General features: G+C 37.1%; 1 protein-coding gene across 4 annotated transcripts in view; it reads left to right on the plus strand.

The window, feature by feature from the left end:
* Positions 1-16,399, plus strand: part of SLC12A2 (solute carrier family 12 member 2) — a 71,450-nt gene that overhangs the window by 20,561 nt on the left and 34,490 nt on the right. For all 4 annotated transcript variants that reach the window (XR_007505177.1, XM_049796457.1, XM_049796459.1 and 1 more), the window contains exons 3-10: positions 1,158-1,233; positions 1,850-1,945; positions 3,812-3,951; positions 5,562-5,672; positions 8,672-8,780; positions 9,228-9,355; positions 9,444-9,528; positions 13,588-13,736. Coding sequence is in view for 3 of the 4 variants with exons in the window: in XM_049796457.1 (XP_049652414.1) it covers positions 1,158-1,233; positions 1,850-1,945; positions 3,812-3,951; positions 5,562-5,672; positions 8,672-8,780; positions 9,228-9,355; positions 9,444-9,528; positions 13,588-13,736 (894 nt within the window). In the remaining variant the exon portion in view is untranslated. The remainder of the gene's footprint in view (positions 1-1,157; positions 1,234-1,849; positions 1,946-3,811; positions 3,952-5,561; positions 5,673-8,671; positions 8,781-9,227; positions 9,356-9,443; positions 9,529-13,587; positions 13,737-16,399) is intronic.

Here is a 16,399-nt window from a genome sequence, read left to right on the forward strand (position 1 = left end):
ACAAATGTCATCACTCCGAATGTCCTCCCCTCGCCCTCCCCTTCTTCTTCCCCAGCTTTGTATGCTAAGCAATGACATCATATGGTCTAGAATATCCCTGTGGCCAGTTGGGGTCAGCTGTCCCCGCTGTCTCCCCCCCCCAACTTCTTGTGCACCCCCAGCCCACTCACTGGTGGGGTGGGGTGAGGAGCAGAAAAGGCCTTGACTGTGTGTACGCACTGCTCAGCAATAACGAAAACATCCCTGAATTATCAACACTGTTTGAGCACAAATCCAAACCATAGCCCCATACTAGCTACTATGAAGAAAATTAACTCTACCCCAGCCAACACCAGCACATAGACATAAGCTCCCTGGGTGAGTATTTCCAGCTCAGGTAATTTACATTTTCCCAAAGACTTTTTGAACCTCCCCAAGCTTCTTACTTTCGTGGTTTGGAGAAGGCCTTGTCTCCCTTGTAGTTCTAATGGCCAGCTGAACTTGTTGTAGGATTTATACCGTGCTCTTTAGGTAAGAGAGAAACCTAAGACCTACTGTTAAGTCTTCTGTCTAAATTCTGTACAGTGCAAACTCTATTTTATTGAGGACTAAGAGTTTAAAATAGAAGGATAAAAAACCAACCCAACCACCCCCTGTCCTGTTAGTGTGCATCTGTGTTGTAAGATGGAAAAGTTCTAGGACTGGGAAGTTGTGGAGGATGTTTGGTTTTTTGAAAAAGAATAAATTATTTAGTAGAGTATTGCTTTAATGCATTTTTTGGAAGAAGATTTTTGGGAGATCTGAACTGGGCTTGTAGAGCTCACAATCTTATTTTTAGTCATGTATTCTTTAGTATGAATTTTGGGTCCTAAAGGTTGGGGTCTAAATTATTTTTATTGTTTGGTCAAGACATACTACAAGTGTCAGATACTGAAGTACTGTAACGTTATCTGTGTTCAAGGTAGTAACTTTTTAATCATATGTAGGTTCCCTTGATTATTTTTTTAATCAAACCTAAACTTTTCTAATTAAAAAATCTATTCTTGTGAAATAATTTGAAAAGCGGTGAAGAAAGATGGCAAGATAATTTCACCAACATTAAAAACTGAAATGAAGAATTAGTGGAAGTGACTGCACATGTAAGACCTAACCTGTGTAAAATTTCTGTTTTATCTTAGGTACGATGTATGTTAAATATTTGGGGTGTGATGCTCTTCATCAGACTATCATGGATTGTAGGACAAGCTGGGATAGGTATGTGTACTAATGCTATAATTATGTTTCAGTGACTTTTAAATGTGGTCCAAAACCAGTGTGGTGATCCTGAGCTTACAGTTTAAACAGGGGTTTAAAATGACCATAGTATTGCCAGTTTGATAAGGGTAAATTACCTTAAAAAACTTTAAGCCCTATGAAGTTACTTATACCTTTTTCATTTAGCTATAAGGTATGTAATTTAAAATTGACATTTGTAAGTCTTCAGTGTACTGTAGAGATAAACTTTTGATGTCTGGTTATTAAAATCTGCATAAAGAATCTGTAGTATAGAAACAATTTCCTTCAAAGGCTTAACTTAGCATTGGACTGCAGAAGATCTCTCATCTACAAAAGGCATGTGTTTCCTTGAAGCTCTAGGATACAGCTTTTACCCTGCTGATTAAAGAGAACATTTATCCAGTTTTGTTTGTATCCTGGAAACTACTCTGTACAAAAGGGGAGTGAAGAAGCCTTTTGCTTGAATGTGCGGGACCACACACAGTAAATTTGTGTTTATTTGCAAGACTAATTCTTTAAACCAAGTTAAGTTGAAGATTTGTACATTTTAATACTGCTGGATCTTACACCTTTTTCCCCCCTCTTTTTCAAAAAGGTCTGTCTGTCTTGGTTATTGGAATGGCCACTGTTGTGACAACTATTACAGGACTGTCTACTTCAGCAATAGCCACAAATGGGTTTGTAAGAGGAGGTAAACATACTTCCATAAAACTTTTAAAGCTTTCATCACTCTGAAGTGTACACCTTAAGGATGGAACCTCTAATTTATTTTACATTTTCTTAGCATCAGGGAAAAAACCGGCCTGGATAAAATATAGAGAAGAGTTATTTTTCTGAGGAGCAGAGCCTACCCTGTGATCTCTATTTGACTAGGCAGTCATGTAATTAATGAAAAATCAATAATTGGCCTGCTAATTTGATTTGACTAGTGGCTTGTTTTTCCACTGTGGATGAAACATCTATTCTTAATTTTTGAAATACAAACGTTTTTAGAGACGCATATCCAGGAATGAATAGGGTCTTAATATTCTCTGGCATCTGGTTGGTTAAGGGTGTGCATGTGTGCTTGTATGTGTTCATGTCCTGAAATAAAACTTAGTAATGAAAAAATACATCCTGTAAAAGGATAAGCTTTATGTATATGAGAGCATACAAAAGGACATGTTCTTGTTCTGTCACGATTTTTTTTTGAACACAAAAGAAATTCTCCAAACTCTTGATTATCTCCAGTTTCCTTGAGGGTGATGGTTTTCATTCTCTTTCACAGTTTGTGTGCTGTTGTCAGCAATTCCTATAAAGTAGTTTTGTAAGTGGCTGGTGCCTTTGACATGCTCAAACTGCTTCGTGACATTACAAGAGTGCTACTAGCAGTAGATGTGGTGGAATTAAAATAGAAGCTTATAAAATTCTCTTGGTTAGGAGTGAAGAGAAAAACCTCACTATCACAGAGTAAACAGACCCAACAGGAAGGATCACCTATGAATCTTAGCATTATGTCAAGCTTAGTTTCTAAATGCCCTTTCTTTTTTTAAATTGCATTATACATATCGGATTTTCCTTTTCGGATAAGAGCCTTTTTTTTTTTTTTTTTTTTTTTTTTTTATTATTATTTTAAAGCCACTCTTGCAAAATAAGACTTCATTAGAAAATTTGATGTGCGGAATGGGAAGAACTGTAGCATAAAATCACAGTTGTTCCTATGAAAATCTTATATTACAGTAATGTTTTTTGTATGTTAACATTCTTATTTACAAATTATGTTAAAGGTGGGTACCTACATATATTTTGCACAAGAACTGTAAAGCAGTGAAATTAAGGATTTCCTGTTGCAACTTTTTAATATGCACTCCATTACTTCAGTCTGGAGCTGTTGGATTTTGTTGCTTCTAGAAAGCTTAGCCTTAAATTGGAGGAATGTGCCTTTGCTACATTTTTAAAATTTTACTCTTTAATGCTTTAGATACTCAGTTTTCTGTTTGTCACGTGGAGTTTGAGATGTTGTATTTGTCAAGCTCAAAAATACAAATAATAGGTTCTGAAAAACAGAGCGGCCTCGTGATTGTTTTGAGTCCTATTGGAGGGCAGAAAATTCCTTTAACAGAGCTTTAAGAAACAGTTCATGGAGGTTTGGAACTTGAGTGGGTTTATTAGTCTACTTTGCCAGTTTCCTGAGCTATAGCTAATGAAAATGTGTAATAGTAGAACTATGCACAAATACTTTAAGTAGTTTGAAATAAAGAACCCAGGAATACCGCTGCTTGTGTTTCACAATTTGTTTTTTTAACCATAGAACTAGTAGCGTAGCTGAATAATATGGTGTGGTACATGAGTCAGGTGATTATTTCCAACTGGTGTCTTTTAAAAACTTGCAATGTATTCCTGAAAATTCATCATGCCTGTTCCTAAACTACTGAGTTTTGGGTTATTTTCTAATACAACAGGGAAGATGAAAGAATAAATAGCATCTTGTTCGTGTAAACTTTAAATTGCTGGTGATTGTCTATTTTTGGGCTCTTTCACGTAATGTTTTTCTTGTCTTTTCTGTTTTTTCTTTCAGGAGGAGCATATTACTTAATTTCCAGAAGTCTGGGACCAGAGTTTGGTGGTGCCATAGGTCTAATTTTTGCATTTGCCAATGCTGTTGCAGTAGCAATGTATGTTGTTGGCTTTGCAGAGACAGTTGTGGAGCTGCTCAAGGTATATGGATAATAGTAGTTCTATTGATTAGACTGTCCTTTATGCAAGTTTGAGCTGTCATCTAATCATAGAATCATAGAATGACTTGGGTTGGAAGGGACCTTTAAAGGTAATCTAGTCGTACCCCCCTGCAATAAGCAGGGACATCTTCAACTAGATGAGGTTGCTCAAAGCTCCGTCCAACCTGACCTTGAATGTTTCCAGGGATGGGGCATCTACAACCTCCCTGGCCAACCTGTTCCGCTGTTTCACCACCCTCGTTGTAAAAAAATTTCTTATATCTAATCTGAATCTACCCTCTTTTATTTTAAAACCATTGCCTGTTGTCCTGTTGCTACAAGCCCTATTAAAATGTCTGTCCCCATCTTTCTTGTAAGTCCCCCTAAGTACTGAAAGGCTGCAACAAGATCTCCATGGAGCCTTCTCTTCTCCAGGCTAAACAACCCCAACTCTCTCAGTCTTTCCTCATAGGAGAGGTGTTCCATCCCTGTGATCATTTTTGTGACCCTCCTCTGGACCCACTCAAACAGGTCCATGTCTTTCTTGTACTGAGGACTCCAGAGCTGAATACAGACTCCAGGTGGGGTCTCATGGGAGCAGAGTAGAGGGACAGCATCACCTCCATTGACCTGCTGGTCACGCTTCTCTTCATGCAGCCCAGGATACGGTTGCCTTTGTGGGCTGTGAGTGCACATTGGAGCTCGTGTGCAGCTTTTCATCCACCAGTACCCCCAAGTCTTTCTGGGCAGGGTTGCTCTCAATCCCTTCATGCCCCAGCCTGTATTGATACCAGGGCTTGCCCTGACCAGCTCAAAGACATGGAATGAGGTACAAGGTTACTACTGATCTATCAGTAAAATACTACTGTAATTCAGTAGCTTTTTGGTAAAAAACAAATTATCATTGGTGTCAAATGGAAACTTCCCATACTGTTTACCTCCCTGAAAAAATAAAATGTATAATTTGTGTTAAAGTCCAAGGTGTCTGTTGAGAAGAAGAGTGGCAGTACAGGTACATGACGCAGAATCATAAGTTTTTAATGCTGACTTTCTTACTAGTGAACTGTTCCTTGTAAATGATAGTCATTTATATTAAGCTCATTTTCAAAGGAGTTCTGCGTATTAAAAACTATTCCTTAAGTTAAACACAACCAAATATTATTTGTCTGTTGGATTTTTTGATTAAGTGTAATATTTTGATTAAATGCAATATTGAGAAGAACTCAGCCATACTTTTTGTAGATGGGAAAAAGTTTGGAATACCTTAAAAGAATTAATAGTGAACAACAAGTAAAATACATGTAGTTTGGTGCAAGATGGTAGCATTTGCCTTGCTGATAAATCTGATTCCCTGGCAGTTGAAGACAAGCTGTTCTCTCTGGGTGTAGGCTATGAATAGGAACGATCATTTCAATTTGGAAGATTCAGTAATTTAAATCAAGGCAAAACCCAAATTACTTGTGTCCATACAGGGAATTTAAAATGGGTAAATTTGTGGTATAGAGGTTAACTCTATTAATAAATTACAGTCAATAAAATGCTATTCTGTAGTGGGGAAGATAAGTACTTGATAAAGAATATGACTGTGTATTGTTTTGTTTGTTTTGTTAGGAAAATGGAACGTTGATGATTGATGAAATGAATGATATCAGAATCATAGGGGCTATCACAGTGGTTATATTGCTGGGTATTTCTGTTGCTGGAATGGAATGGGAAGCAAAAGTAAGGAACTATCACCTTTCCTTTTATTCTCTGCTTCATAATTCTGATTCCATTTTCCACCTTAGCTGTTTGATTTATTTTTAATATTTTTAGTGTACTCAATATTGCATGCATGGTATGTTAGAAATCAGTCAGTGGGCAGTTTTTATGTAATAGGTCTGTCTAGCTGCATTTCAGACGTTAGATCACTTTGCTCTACTGGATGCTTAAGCATCTGTGAGAAACTAAAAACCAGCATAATCTACTCTTAATGACACTGTCAAGTAGGTTGGCGGTATTACCCTCTTCTGGGCAACTACAGCACAACAGGAGAACATAAGAGCATTAGCACAGGAATTTTCCCTCACTGGGAACTTCACATGAGCTCTGTGGATGAAAAATACAGGGCTGGACCTGAAGCCAATCTAAAGTTATGTAGTTTCTGCTAACTCAAAACCAGTATTCTTACCTTCCCTTCCATTCTTTTCTGGTTTTGCTTTCACTTGGAAACAGCCAGACAGTGTGATGCAGTCACTAGGCCCAGCATTGAGGAGGGTTATGAACATTGGTGGTAATGAACGTGTTGAAGGGGGAACTTACTTTCCTCATCTTGCTGTGGCTGCACGGTCTTAGGTCAACTCTGGTTGTGGAAACAAACATGTACAGATCATAGGATACCTTAATACAGAGGTTGCAGTATTAGTTTTCTGCTCTGCATTACTAGCAGTGCAGCTTGCTCACTGTTTTCCTGCACCTGGTAGGCTTTTTCTGAATATCCATCCATAGTATGCTTAAAAATAATTGAGAAAAGCCTCACTTGGTCTCCGTTCCCATTTGATATTTGGTTCACAGTAGCTCCTATTTTCTGCAGTGAGAGGCAGCTGAAGGAGCTTCTTCATGTAAGTGTTATAACAGTTTCTTAAGCTCCTGCATCAAGATGATGATGATATTCATAATCAAAACGAGAGAGGGTTTTTTCTCATTGTTGCTTCCAGCCCTAGAAATAGAGTTTGGAGAAGAAGGAAGTGAAGATCAATTGCATTACTTGTATCTACCACAGGGAGAAAAGAATCTACAGAAACTGACGTTGGCACGTACTTTTAAATCGAACAGCACACTTCTGTAAAAATTGTTTACCTTTCTCAGGTAGTCCTTCACTGTCTGTAACTTCAATTTGTAGTGATATCTTTATGTATCTGACTTCGAACAATACTGTCCTCAATCTCAACCATTTAGTTTTTCCTTCGAATAAATTGTTATTAACCCTCTGGCCACTGTCACTTAAAGTCACAAGAAATACCTTGGTTTTGCTCTGTAGCATGAGCAATTCTGTAACAATAGCTTGCATAGAAATATCCCTGTTGTTTAAAGTTTCTATATCAAACCTGAATGTGGTATCACTGCAGCATTGTCCTTACTAGGAAATAGGTAGCTTTCAAAAATCGGGTGCTCAATGCAAAAATCAAGGCTTGTTGACTTGCTTTTTTCATCATGGAAGAAGGCAGGTAGGAGTGATAGTAAGCAACTGAACCTGTCAGACAAGCACTTCATGTGGGTTAACAGCTTAGCATAGCAAAACACTAATACTTCCCCCTGATTAAAGTATCTACAATGTTCTCCTACTCCTTCCCCATGACTTACAAGAATGCCTTGGAAAATGGGACAAGGGGAGTCTATAATAATGCCTCTGAAGTAGATCTAAAAGCTAAGAGAGACTGGGATACCTGGGAAGCCTGCTTAAAAAATGGGTTTTCAGAGTTTGTGATCTCTTACGACTCAGCTCCTTGTGTTGTAGAAGCCTTTTCTTTGTCTGAGACTTTTGAATGTAAGGAAGATAGTAAGGAAATGCTCTTAGCTTCAGGGAGAAGCCTAGGTTTGTTACTGGATAAATCTACTTGTGCCAATTGCTCTGTGGTAACTTCATGTTGAATTCTCTGGGCTTATTGAAGACTTTTGTAAGCACCTAGCTGCATCCTTACACCTCTTACCTATTGTCTAGGCTTGGCAAAGGAGAGATCTAAGTATGATGCACAAACTGGTTTCTTCAGGTAGTCTTCTAACTCTGCTCTTGGCTGTCATGCTCTGTTTATCACTGTACTACCCTGTTTTCTTGCGAGGCTGTGTGGAGCTGAAAACTGTTCTGTAACAATCAGCAATGCCACAGTGCTATTGCATATTAAGTTCTGATCCTAGGTCTAAAAAAAAGTCAAACTGCTAACAGCTTTTCCTGAGCCACTGGCATATGCCTTTATAAGGAATCAAGTAACACAAAAGATAACAGGGCAGTGTCGTTGCTTATTTAAATGTGAAACCTGAACCATCTTTTCAATGCTTAGATTTATCTTTGCTCACACTTTTGAGGCATGGGATGGTTTGAAGTACTTCTTGTTCCAAGGGTAGGGCTTATATTGGTTTTACTGAACAGTGGCTAAAAATCTAGGTTGTAATGAAAGAAGTCTCCAGAAAACTGAAAATTAACAAGTAATTGTGTTAGTCTGTGATTTAATTTCATAAATAAGGGTTGAGAATGTAGTCTGTTGCATAAAATAGCAAACAAAGGCTCTTTGATTCCTGATGTAAACAAATTCTTAGTGAAGTAAATACCGCATACTAAATTATAAGGCAAAGTATTATGATCATGGTTAATAAGGCAATACTCCTGGCATTTGTGTGTGTTTAGCTTTTTCCTTGTGATTTTCTTCAATCTACACAAATCCATTCCTCCTGGAAGGCTTATAGAGAAAATAGTTCTTTTAAGTATTTTGTCTTTAGAAGTATAATTTTGAGAGTTACAGTAATAAATTCTCTTTTGAATGGAGGTTAAACTTACAAATTATTCTTATTTCTTTGTAAAATCCTGGTACCTGTTCTCTCCAGCTTGCCTTATTTATTTGTAGAAAACAGAGAAGGCTAAACTGAATTTGGAATCAAGTAAATACTGACTTTTTAGAACACAACTTTGAAGCTTGAAACTGAAAAAGAGCAAGTTCTTCTGTCTGACTGGAATCATTATGTTTCAGGCACAGATAGTCTTACTGGTGATCCTTATACTTGCTATTGGAGACTTTGTCATAGGAACATTTATTCCTCTGGACAGCAAGAAGCCTAAAGGTTTCTTTGGTTATAAAGGTATGTTGGAACAGTTAGAATTGTAAATAATATTTTTACAAAGAGGAGACATGCTGTCATAATTAAGTTAAACATCTAAAATAGTTCATAGTCCTATTTAACTATAGAGATTTTTTTCCTGATTATTTCAAACTTCTGCAGTACTGTTTCTTAAAGCTATTGGGCCAAAACTTGGTCCTGCCTGCTTAGTATCGATTATATTAAATTTTAAGAAAGCTGGATAATACTCTTAGGTACTTTTTCTGGTTTTAAAGGCTATTTATGTTTACTGTGTTGACTTTTATTTTGAGTCGAAGTGATGAATTAGGACTCAAATGTTCTACGCTTAATTTTTAGAAGGTCATACAGCTGTGACTTTCAGCTTTTTCATGGAGCTAATAATGGCTGGAATGGGCTAATACTGTAGCTTCTATATGAATATTGATAGACTTAAATCTTCTTCTACAGCTGAAATATTTATGGAGAATTTTGGACCAGATTTCCGACACGAGGAAACTTTCTTTTCTGTATTTGCTATTTTCTTCCCTGCTGCAACTGGCATACTTGCTGGTGCAAATATCTCAGGTGATCTTGCGGTGAGTAGTGAATTAGCAAATACTGTTCACAAACACTTGAGTGTACATTTATCACTGTCGTCAATGTCTACTGATATTTTTCTTTCAGGATCCTCAGTCAGCCATACCTAAAGGAACGCTGTTGGCCATCTTAATTACTACACTGGTTTACATAGGAATTGCAGTATCTGTAGGTAAATAGAGCATGTTTTTAACTTTATCCTTTCACATTCATTCTGAGGGTGTGTTTTGATATAGTTTGTGTAATTCATTATGTAAAGTCATTATGTAATTGACTTTCACGCATGGGAAAGTAATAGCCAGAGGTTTCTAATTTTTATTGCTGGAGGTTCAATTTTCAGCTCATTTTATAATTTCCTAAAATGAGTGATAGTTTTCCGAAGACTAGTGGCTGCTTCAGACTAAAGATGACAAAAGACTTAACATGGATGTTTCCTCATTTGTTGCAGTTATTTATACTGAAAGATTTACAATTTAGCAGTGGGATAATCCATGGATTAGAAAAGTGTGTTTTCAGAAAATACTCACTGAACAAACACCTGATGGTAGTCAGCTACTTATCTGAAGTGAACTGTGGGATGATCAAACAGCCCTTTGGTGAGGGTGCATGAGCAGTAATTCCCCAGTAGGGGGAGGAGAGTGAGTGGTACCTTCATCTGGCCAGCCCACTTTTGGAAGTGTTACCGTGTTCAGAAGCGTTGTCTGTAGTTTTATTTTAATGTGAAAAGTGGAAAAACAATCATAGACTTGTATAACCTCTCTTTCTGGTCTTCCTCACCGCACAGTGGTTTGAAATTCTCTAGAAGTTGCCTTGGGGTTTGTTGCTCTATCAGTTTTGCTCTAGAGCACTAATGATCAACCAGATTTTTCCCTCCCATAACATAATTCTATTCTAGTAACCTTAAGAACATAAGTTTTAATCATATCTTGCATATTTCTTGCCTATGATTGGAAATGTTTTTATTTGTGTCACATAAATTAGTTTCCAGCAGCAGTAATCAGTTTTCTTGTTGGAAAAACCTTGCCTTATCTTAGCTGTGCTGCATTTTGAATGAAATTCTCATTTATAGGAGTACCAATGATCTTGCCACTAATGATACTTCCTTTCCAAAGATACAAATCTTGCTAGTCTGCCTCTGTTGGCTTACATTGTACTGTAGCTCTGCCAAATAGTTGCTCTGTAGTGATTGTGCTCTATGCAGCATAATGACCTACACTTATTTCTTAATTAGATTGACCGCATAGACCTCTGCTACCAAATTTGAATACTTTAGAACTTGAACCCACATGAGAGGAAAATGCTCATTAATATTAATTTGTTAATGGAATACTTTGATCATCTTTCAAACATGAAAAACCTAATTTTTCATATTGCGAAAGGAACAGCTTGCAAAACTAACTGAACATGAAATTGTTTGATGCATCAGAAATGTCCTGCCTTAGTTGCCTCCTATAACTTACACTTAGAATTGTGCTAGTTAGAAAAGGCCAGTGCTATTGCAGAAGTCAGAAATTATGGCATGAGTGAAATTCAGCTTTTTTTGAGGCATTGGGTCAGGAATCAGACAAATACAAATACTTTTATTCTTTTCCCCACACACTGTTCCCCACTGTAAGTTTCCAGAGTAGTGATAAGGAAGTCATTAAAACTTTGAAGGGGCTGGTAAATGTCACTGAGTAATCATGTCTCAAGGGGGAGATGACATTCTGAATTTAGCTCAGTATTTGCATGCTCTGCAGAAAGCAAGAGGTTAAGAAACTGAGTAGAGAAGGTTTAGAAGAGAAGAATAACTAGTCCTACTGCTAGAGCTAGGCAGCCTATTTCAAAAAGAAACAGCTGTGAGAAGAAAGTGTGCAGTTTCATATTTTAGCAAGGGACTAATGCAGATGTGCAGGTGGCAGGATGATTGCATAAGAACTTTTATATCAAAATTCTTGAAAGATATTTCAAAGAATAACATTTATTGCTTTAAAACCAAGGGAAGCTCTAATAAAAGACCCAAACTTCTGAATAGGGTTCAGATGTGCTTTCTGTACACCAGGAAGTAAAACAATTAATGAGAACCTAACTAGCTGCTTGTAGGACTGGAGAAGTTAAGCACTCCCAACTGCAGTCTGAAGGACTCAGGGTAGTATCTCTAGAATTCTTGCTGGTTGTATGTAGCTAGGAGATAACTTGGTATAGATGGTCCGTTAACCTTCTCAGGCTTATAGCATGGTAAAACCTTGTTTTACTTTGGCAGGAACATGCTTATAAATGCCTATGAAAAGGTGAAATCCTGTTTTTACAGGAAAGAAGACCTAAAGGTTTTTAGGGAAAATATTGCCAGAATCTTAGAAATAAATAAAACTTTTCTGAATGAGGGTTAAATAAAATGTCTGGACTTTTACTTATATCTAAGTGTCTTCTGCTTGCCCAGCTCACTTCTGTTCTGCATTCTGTCATAGTAAGGCTCACATTAAGTTTGTTCATGGTGCCATTGTCCCTTTCTGTCATACTTTGATTCCATGTGTGAAAGACCTGCCAGACAGTTGGATCTAAACTGTGAAAAAGGGAATGAGGAAGAGGAGGGATGTGATAGTGCACTGTAGCTATTTAATGGGTTGCTAAGCTTAATGGGTCTGCCACTGCCATCTATTACCAACAAAATGTTATCTACAAATAGTTCAACTAGTAAGTATATTGTCACATCCATTATATACTGCTTAAATGGCTGGGGTGAATACTTGTGTAGTGGAAGAGAAGAAACTTTTCCTCATACAGAACTTTTAATCCCATTTAAAACAAAACAACAGCAACAAAAAACCCCAGCCCCTCCATGTACCCGCAAGAAAAGCATAAGACAGGTGATCAATATAAGAAACTTTTACTGAAATTTAACCATTTGGGCCTAATAAGTAACTGAAAAATAAATCTGAAAAATGGAAGGATTAAATAATGTCTACCTACCAGGACCAGGTGTTATTGTGGACTGTTAATCAAGTTCTAATGGCTTGGAAGCAATCTAAATATGGTATAGGTATTTAGGAATTAATTTTCCCAATGAGAGACAAATTACATAGGTAACAGGGACTGTTATTGGAGAAACTTAAACTTAAGCTTGCAGCATATCTGTGCCCTCCTCCTTAGTTTGCAAGGAAGTTATTTAAGTCCTCAGTAGTTACATGGTTCTGCTCCCAGGACCTCCTTGTCATTCAAGTTCCTAAAAGACCAAATTAAGGGAATTCTGTTGGCTACCACTCTGTAGACGTCCCTTTCCTCTTCTCCATTCATTATTTAATTCCTGTTCCTGGAAATATTTGCTGGTGGCCAAACAATGTGACTACCTCAAATATTAAACCATAGAAAGTTAAATAATATTTAGTGTGCTCTGGTTTGTTTTGTCCTTTATGAGACAAAACCCCTTGAAGTAGAATTTGCAGGCTTTTTAGTACTTTTCAGTTTTTCTTAGTACTTAAGGGCTGAAATGCTGTGTCTTCAGCATTTTCTTGACCAGTGAAATTACAAATAATCATAGATGAATTGAAGACAGCAGTTTAAGTGATAAACCTAATTATAAAAAAATATGGTAGGAATGGGACTGTGTGGCTTTGTTTTTCACCAAGAAACCAACTTGAAATACCACAGTAACATAGGAGGTGGCCTGTTTAAGCATTGGAAAATGGCTTGCAGCAGGCTTTCATGACAAACTACTTAATTTTTTTGAATGCCTGGGTCATATTGACTGGAAAACAAACAACTGCAACACTGTGCACGTCTGTCTACATACATCTGTACATACACTACAAAAATGCACTCTTCTAAGAAAGCTGACAAAAAGAGAAACTATAAAGTTAAGTGATGGTGCATAATACTCACTTCAATTAAAGAGCTGTGCGGAAACTCATGATTCAGTGAAATGATATGTTGAGCTAAAACTGTGCTGTTAAATTTCTGCAAGTCTGTTGACATTGTTTTCCTCTGTGCTAAAACTTTCCTTTTCTTATTAGACTCTGATCTATTCAAAACTGAAGATCATCTCAGGCAAGAGAACAATTAGTTTGCTTGTTTGTATTTGTTCTTCATAGTGAAGATGTGCTTAATACTGAAATTTGTTAAAAATGTAAATGCCATATTTTAATGTTGCTCTGTGAGAATATGCTTACATAAAAAGGGAATTGAGCTTGACATGTGTCCTTAAGTTCAGGTTCAATCTGTTAATGCCTTTTTTTTGTGACTATGTCCATTCTAGGTTCCTGTGTTGTTCGAGATGCCACAGGGAACCTTAATAACACCATTGTTACTGAGCTGACAAATTGTACTACTGCAGCTTGCAAATTAAACTATGATTTCTCATCCTGTCAGACAGGGTGTCAGTATGGGCTGATGAACAATTTCCAGGTATAAAACTTTCTCCTAAACCTGTTTATTGGCTTTTGTGTTTGTTCTTTTTTTGAATTGCGTATTAAGAAAAATAGGCTAAAAATGCCCATCTCCATAAGTACAAGGGTTACCTGGAATAGTGAAGTGGTACACTCTAGCTAGTATGTAGAAGAATAAGGTAACTATGTTAAAAACTTTTGGGTGTTTATATACAGGTGGTATAAATATTTAGTCCTCTTCTGAGTAAACTGCTTAGGTTTGGTGGTAGGACTGCAACTTTCTTTAGATGTCTGAATGTCGTCATTCAGTGATGTGGATAGAAGTACTCATTGTTCAATAGTGATGCATAGTAATCATAGGTAGCCTCTGTCAATGACTCATTCCTTAATTTAAGTTGCTTAAAAAATATGCTGACTTTTAAAAAAATGTTTTACCTATTTGTCACAGTATCCTCTTTAATGTTAAGAATGTTGTGAATTTTCATAAAACCTGATGTTATTGTATTTAAAAATTCTCTAGAAGTCATGGGGTAATTCATAGTCTTAACTTACACTTCACAGGTAATTGAGATATCCATGAACTATTGGTAAGGGTTTGAAAGAAATCAAGGAAAACATACTTATTGCCAATTGAATTTGATTGAATTTCATACAGAAAGTTGACTAGAGATTAAGCTGAAATCCACTAATGAAAAAGGTGTCTGGTTTGTGGGTTTTGATCAGAAGTACATGTAGTACGTGTACTCCTTATATGTACTACTTAGATGTTAGCTGACAGCCTTACCTGCAAAGCTGGGTGGAAAACCGATTTTGTACATGCTGAAATAATGTTGCAGTGCAGACCATTCTATTAGAGTAAAATAGATTTTCATAGTGGAACAATTTGAGTATCTATGTGGTGTTACTTTGTTCTGCTTTAGAAAAAGTCTGTATTTAGAAACATCAGAGTTGCTTTTGTGCGAATAATTATTCTGCAAAATTTGATGACTTTCCTTATTTGATCAAGCTCGAAAGAGCCCAGTGTATCATCAAATGTACAGCTGAGAATGGTGTAGTACTGGTTTCCTCTGATTGTATCTTTTTTCTTTAAGTCATAACTTTGGTAAGGTTGCTTACCATAGTTGTTGATTGTACTTCTAGTAAGTTAGTCATTAATGTTCTAGTTTCTTAGCATTTGGTTGAAAGAGTACTTCAATCTCCCAAATTATTCTTGCTTCTCTCTGTAGAAAAAACAGTGGGTTCTGAATAGCAAAAGTCACTTTCAAGGCCAGGGGCTGCACAGAGAAAGCAGTGTTCCTTACACCCCCCCTTTTTGTTGGGGTTTTGAAACTTCATCATGGAGACTGCACAGCATCTCTGGGCAACCTGCTGTAGTGCTTAGCCACCTTCTCTGTGGAATTTTGTTCTTCTAATACCCAGTTGGACTTTCCCTTGCTGTTTGTTTTTTCTTGCATCCTTATAGCTTTTGCTGTGCATTTCTGGGAAGAGTCTGATTCTCAGAAGATGTCAGTAGGAAATCCTTTGCTGTCTGCCTGTAGATAAACTGTTGTCCATTTTGTAACTGAACTGCCCTCAATTTAGTAGCTCTGAATAGTAGCTGTAAGGAGTTGTTTTTGGTTTGTTTGTTTTGGTTTTTTTTTACATATGCAAGTCACAGTGTGTTGGGGGGACTGGGGGCAGCTCCAAGCTTGTGTACCTCAAGCTCTTCATACAAGCATAACTTCTTTCTGTAGGTTGAATAACTGAGAACAAATACTTCACAAACATAAATGAATCCCTAAAGTGAGCAAAGATTGTTGTATTTGTCTTACAGCTTGTTAGCATGCAGGTTCTGAGGTTGAAAGTGCCAGCTTATGTGTGTGAACAGCCTTATGACTTCACCACTTTGGTACACTTTGTGCTGCATTCAGTTCTTACAGCAAAGAATTGATTTGAAGTTAGTGCTTAGGCGGCTCAGGCTTTGAATGTGTTTGGGCAGCAAATGAATGACTTGTAGTATGATTTACCTATGGAAAGCTTAGATGATGCTAAGAAACTTAAAATGAGAACAGTTAGTGAGACAGGCTTAGACAGACTTGCATGGAAAGACCATCTTTAGTTTCTGTTGTAGTCAATGCAAATGAATTGCAGGTCCTCACAGGCTTCAGGCATTTCTCTGCTCAGAGTCAGTGACATTTCTGTGCCCAGGCTGTCACCTGGTAGAAGGGTAACTTCAGAAACTTGGTTTGGGCTCTGTAGCCTCAGCCTGGAACTTCCCTAGAATAAGTTACAGCTTTGGGTAATTTAAATGCAGTATTTGGTCAACTTTGGATGAAAGTTGAAAGTACCATGAAACTCCATTCCAGAAACAGTGTAAAAGTTCTGCTAAAACATTCCTCTTACAAAGGAAGGCAGCTATAAAACATTTGAAAAAAGTTAGGGGAAGGGAGAGTTGAACAATGCTTTGTCCGTATTCATTATAAAAATCTAACTTTAAAGAAGCTGCTGCTTCGTTTCATGTGACATTTTTTTTCTGTTCCACAATGTCTGGACCAAAGAGCTGTGACTGTTGTCAAAATTTGATGTTTCATTATCCCAGGTGTTTAAAATTTAAGAAACTGTCTAAACAGTAAATGCCAAGCAAACATAATGAGTCCCTTATCAGCAGTAAATATTTATCTATCTCACCACACCAGTGGTAAC

The sequence above is a fragment of the Accipiter gentilis genome, chromosome Z (genome assembly GCF_929443795.1).
Source record: "Accipiter gentilis chromosome Z, bAccGen1.1, whole genome shotgun sequence".
In the NCBI taxonomy this organism is placed as follows: Eukaryota; Metazoa; Chordata; class Aves; order Accipitriformes; family Accipitridae; genus Astur; species Astur gentilis.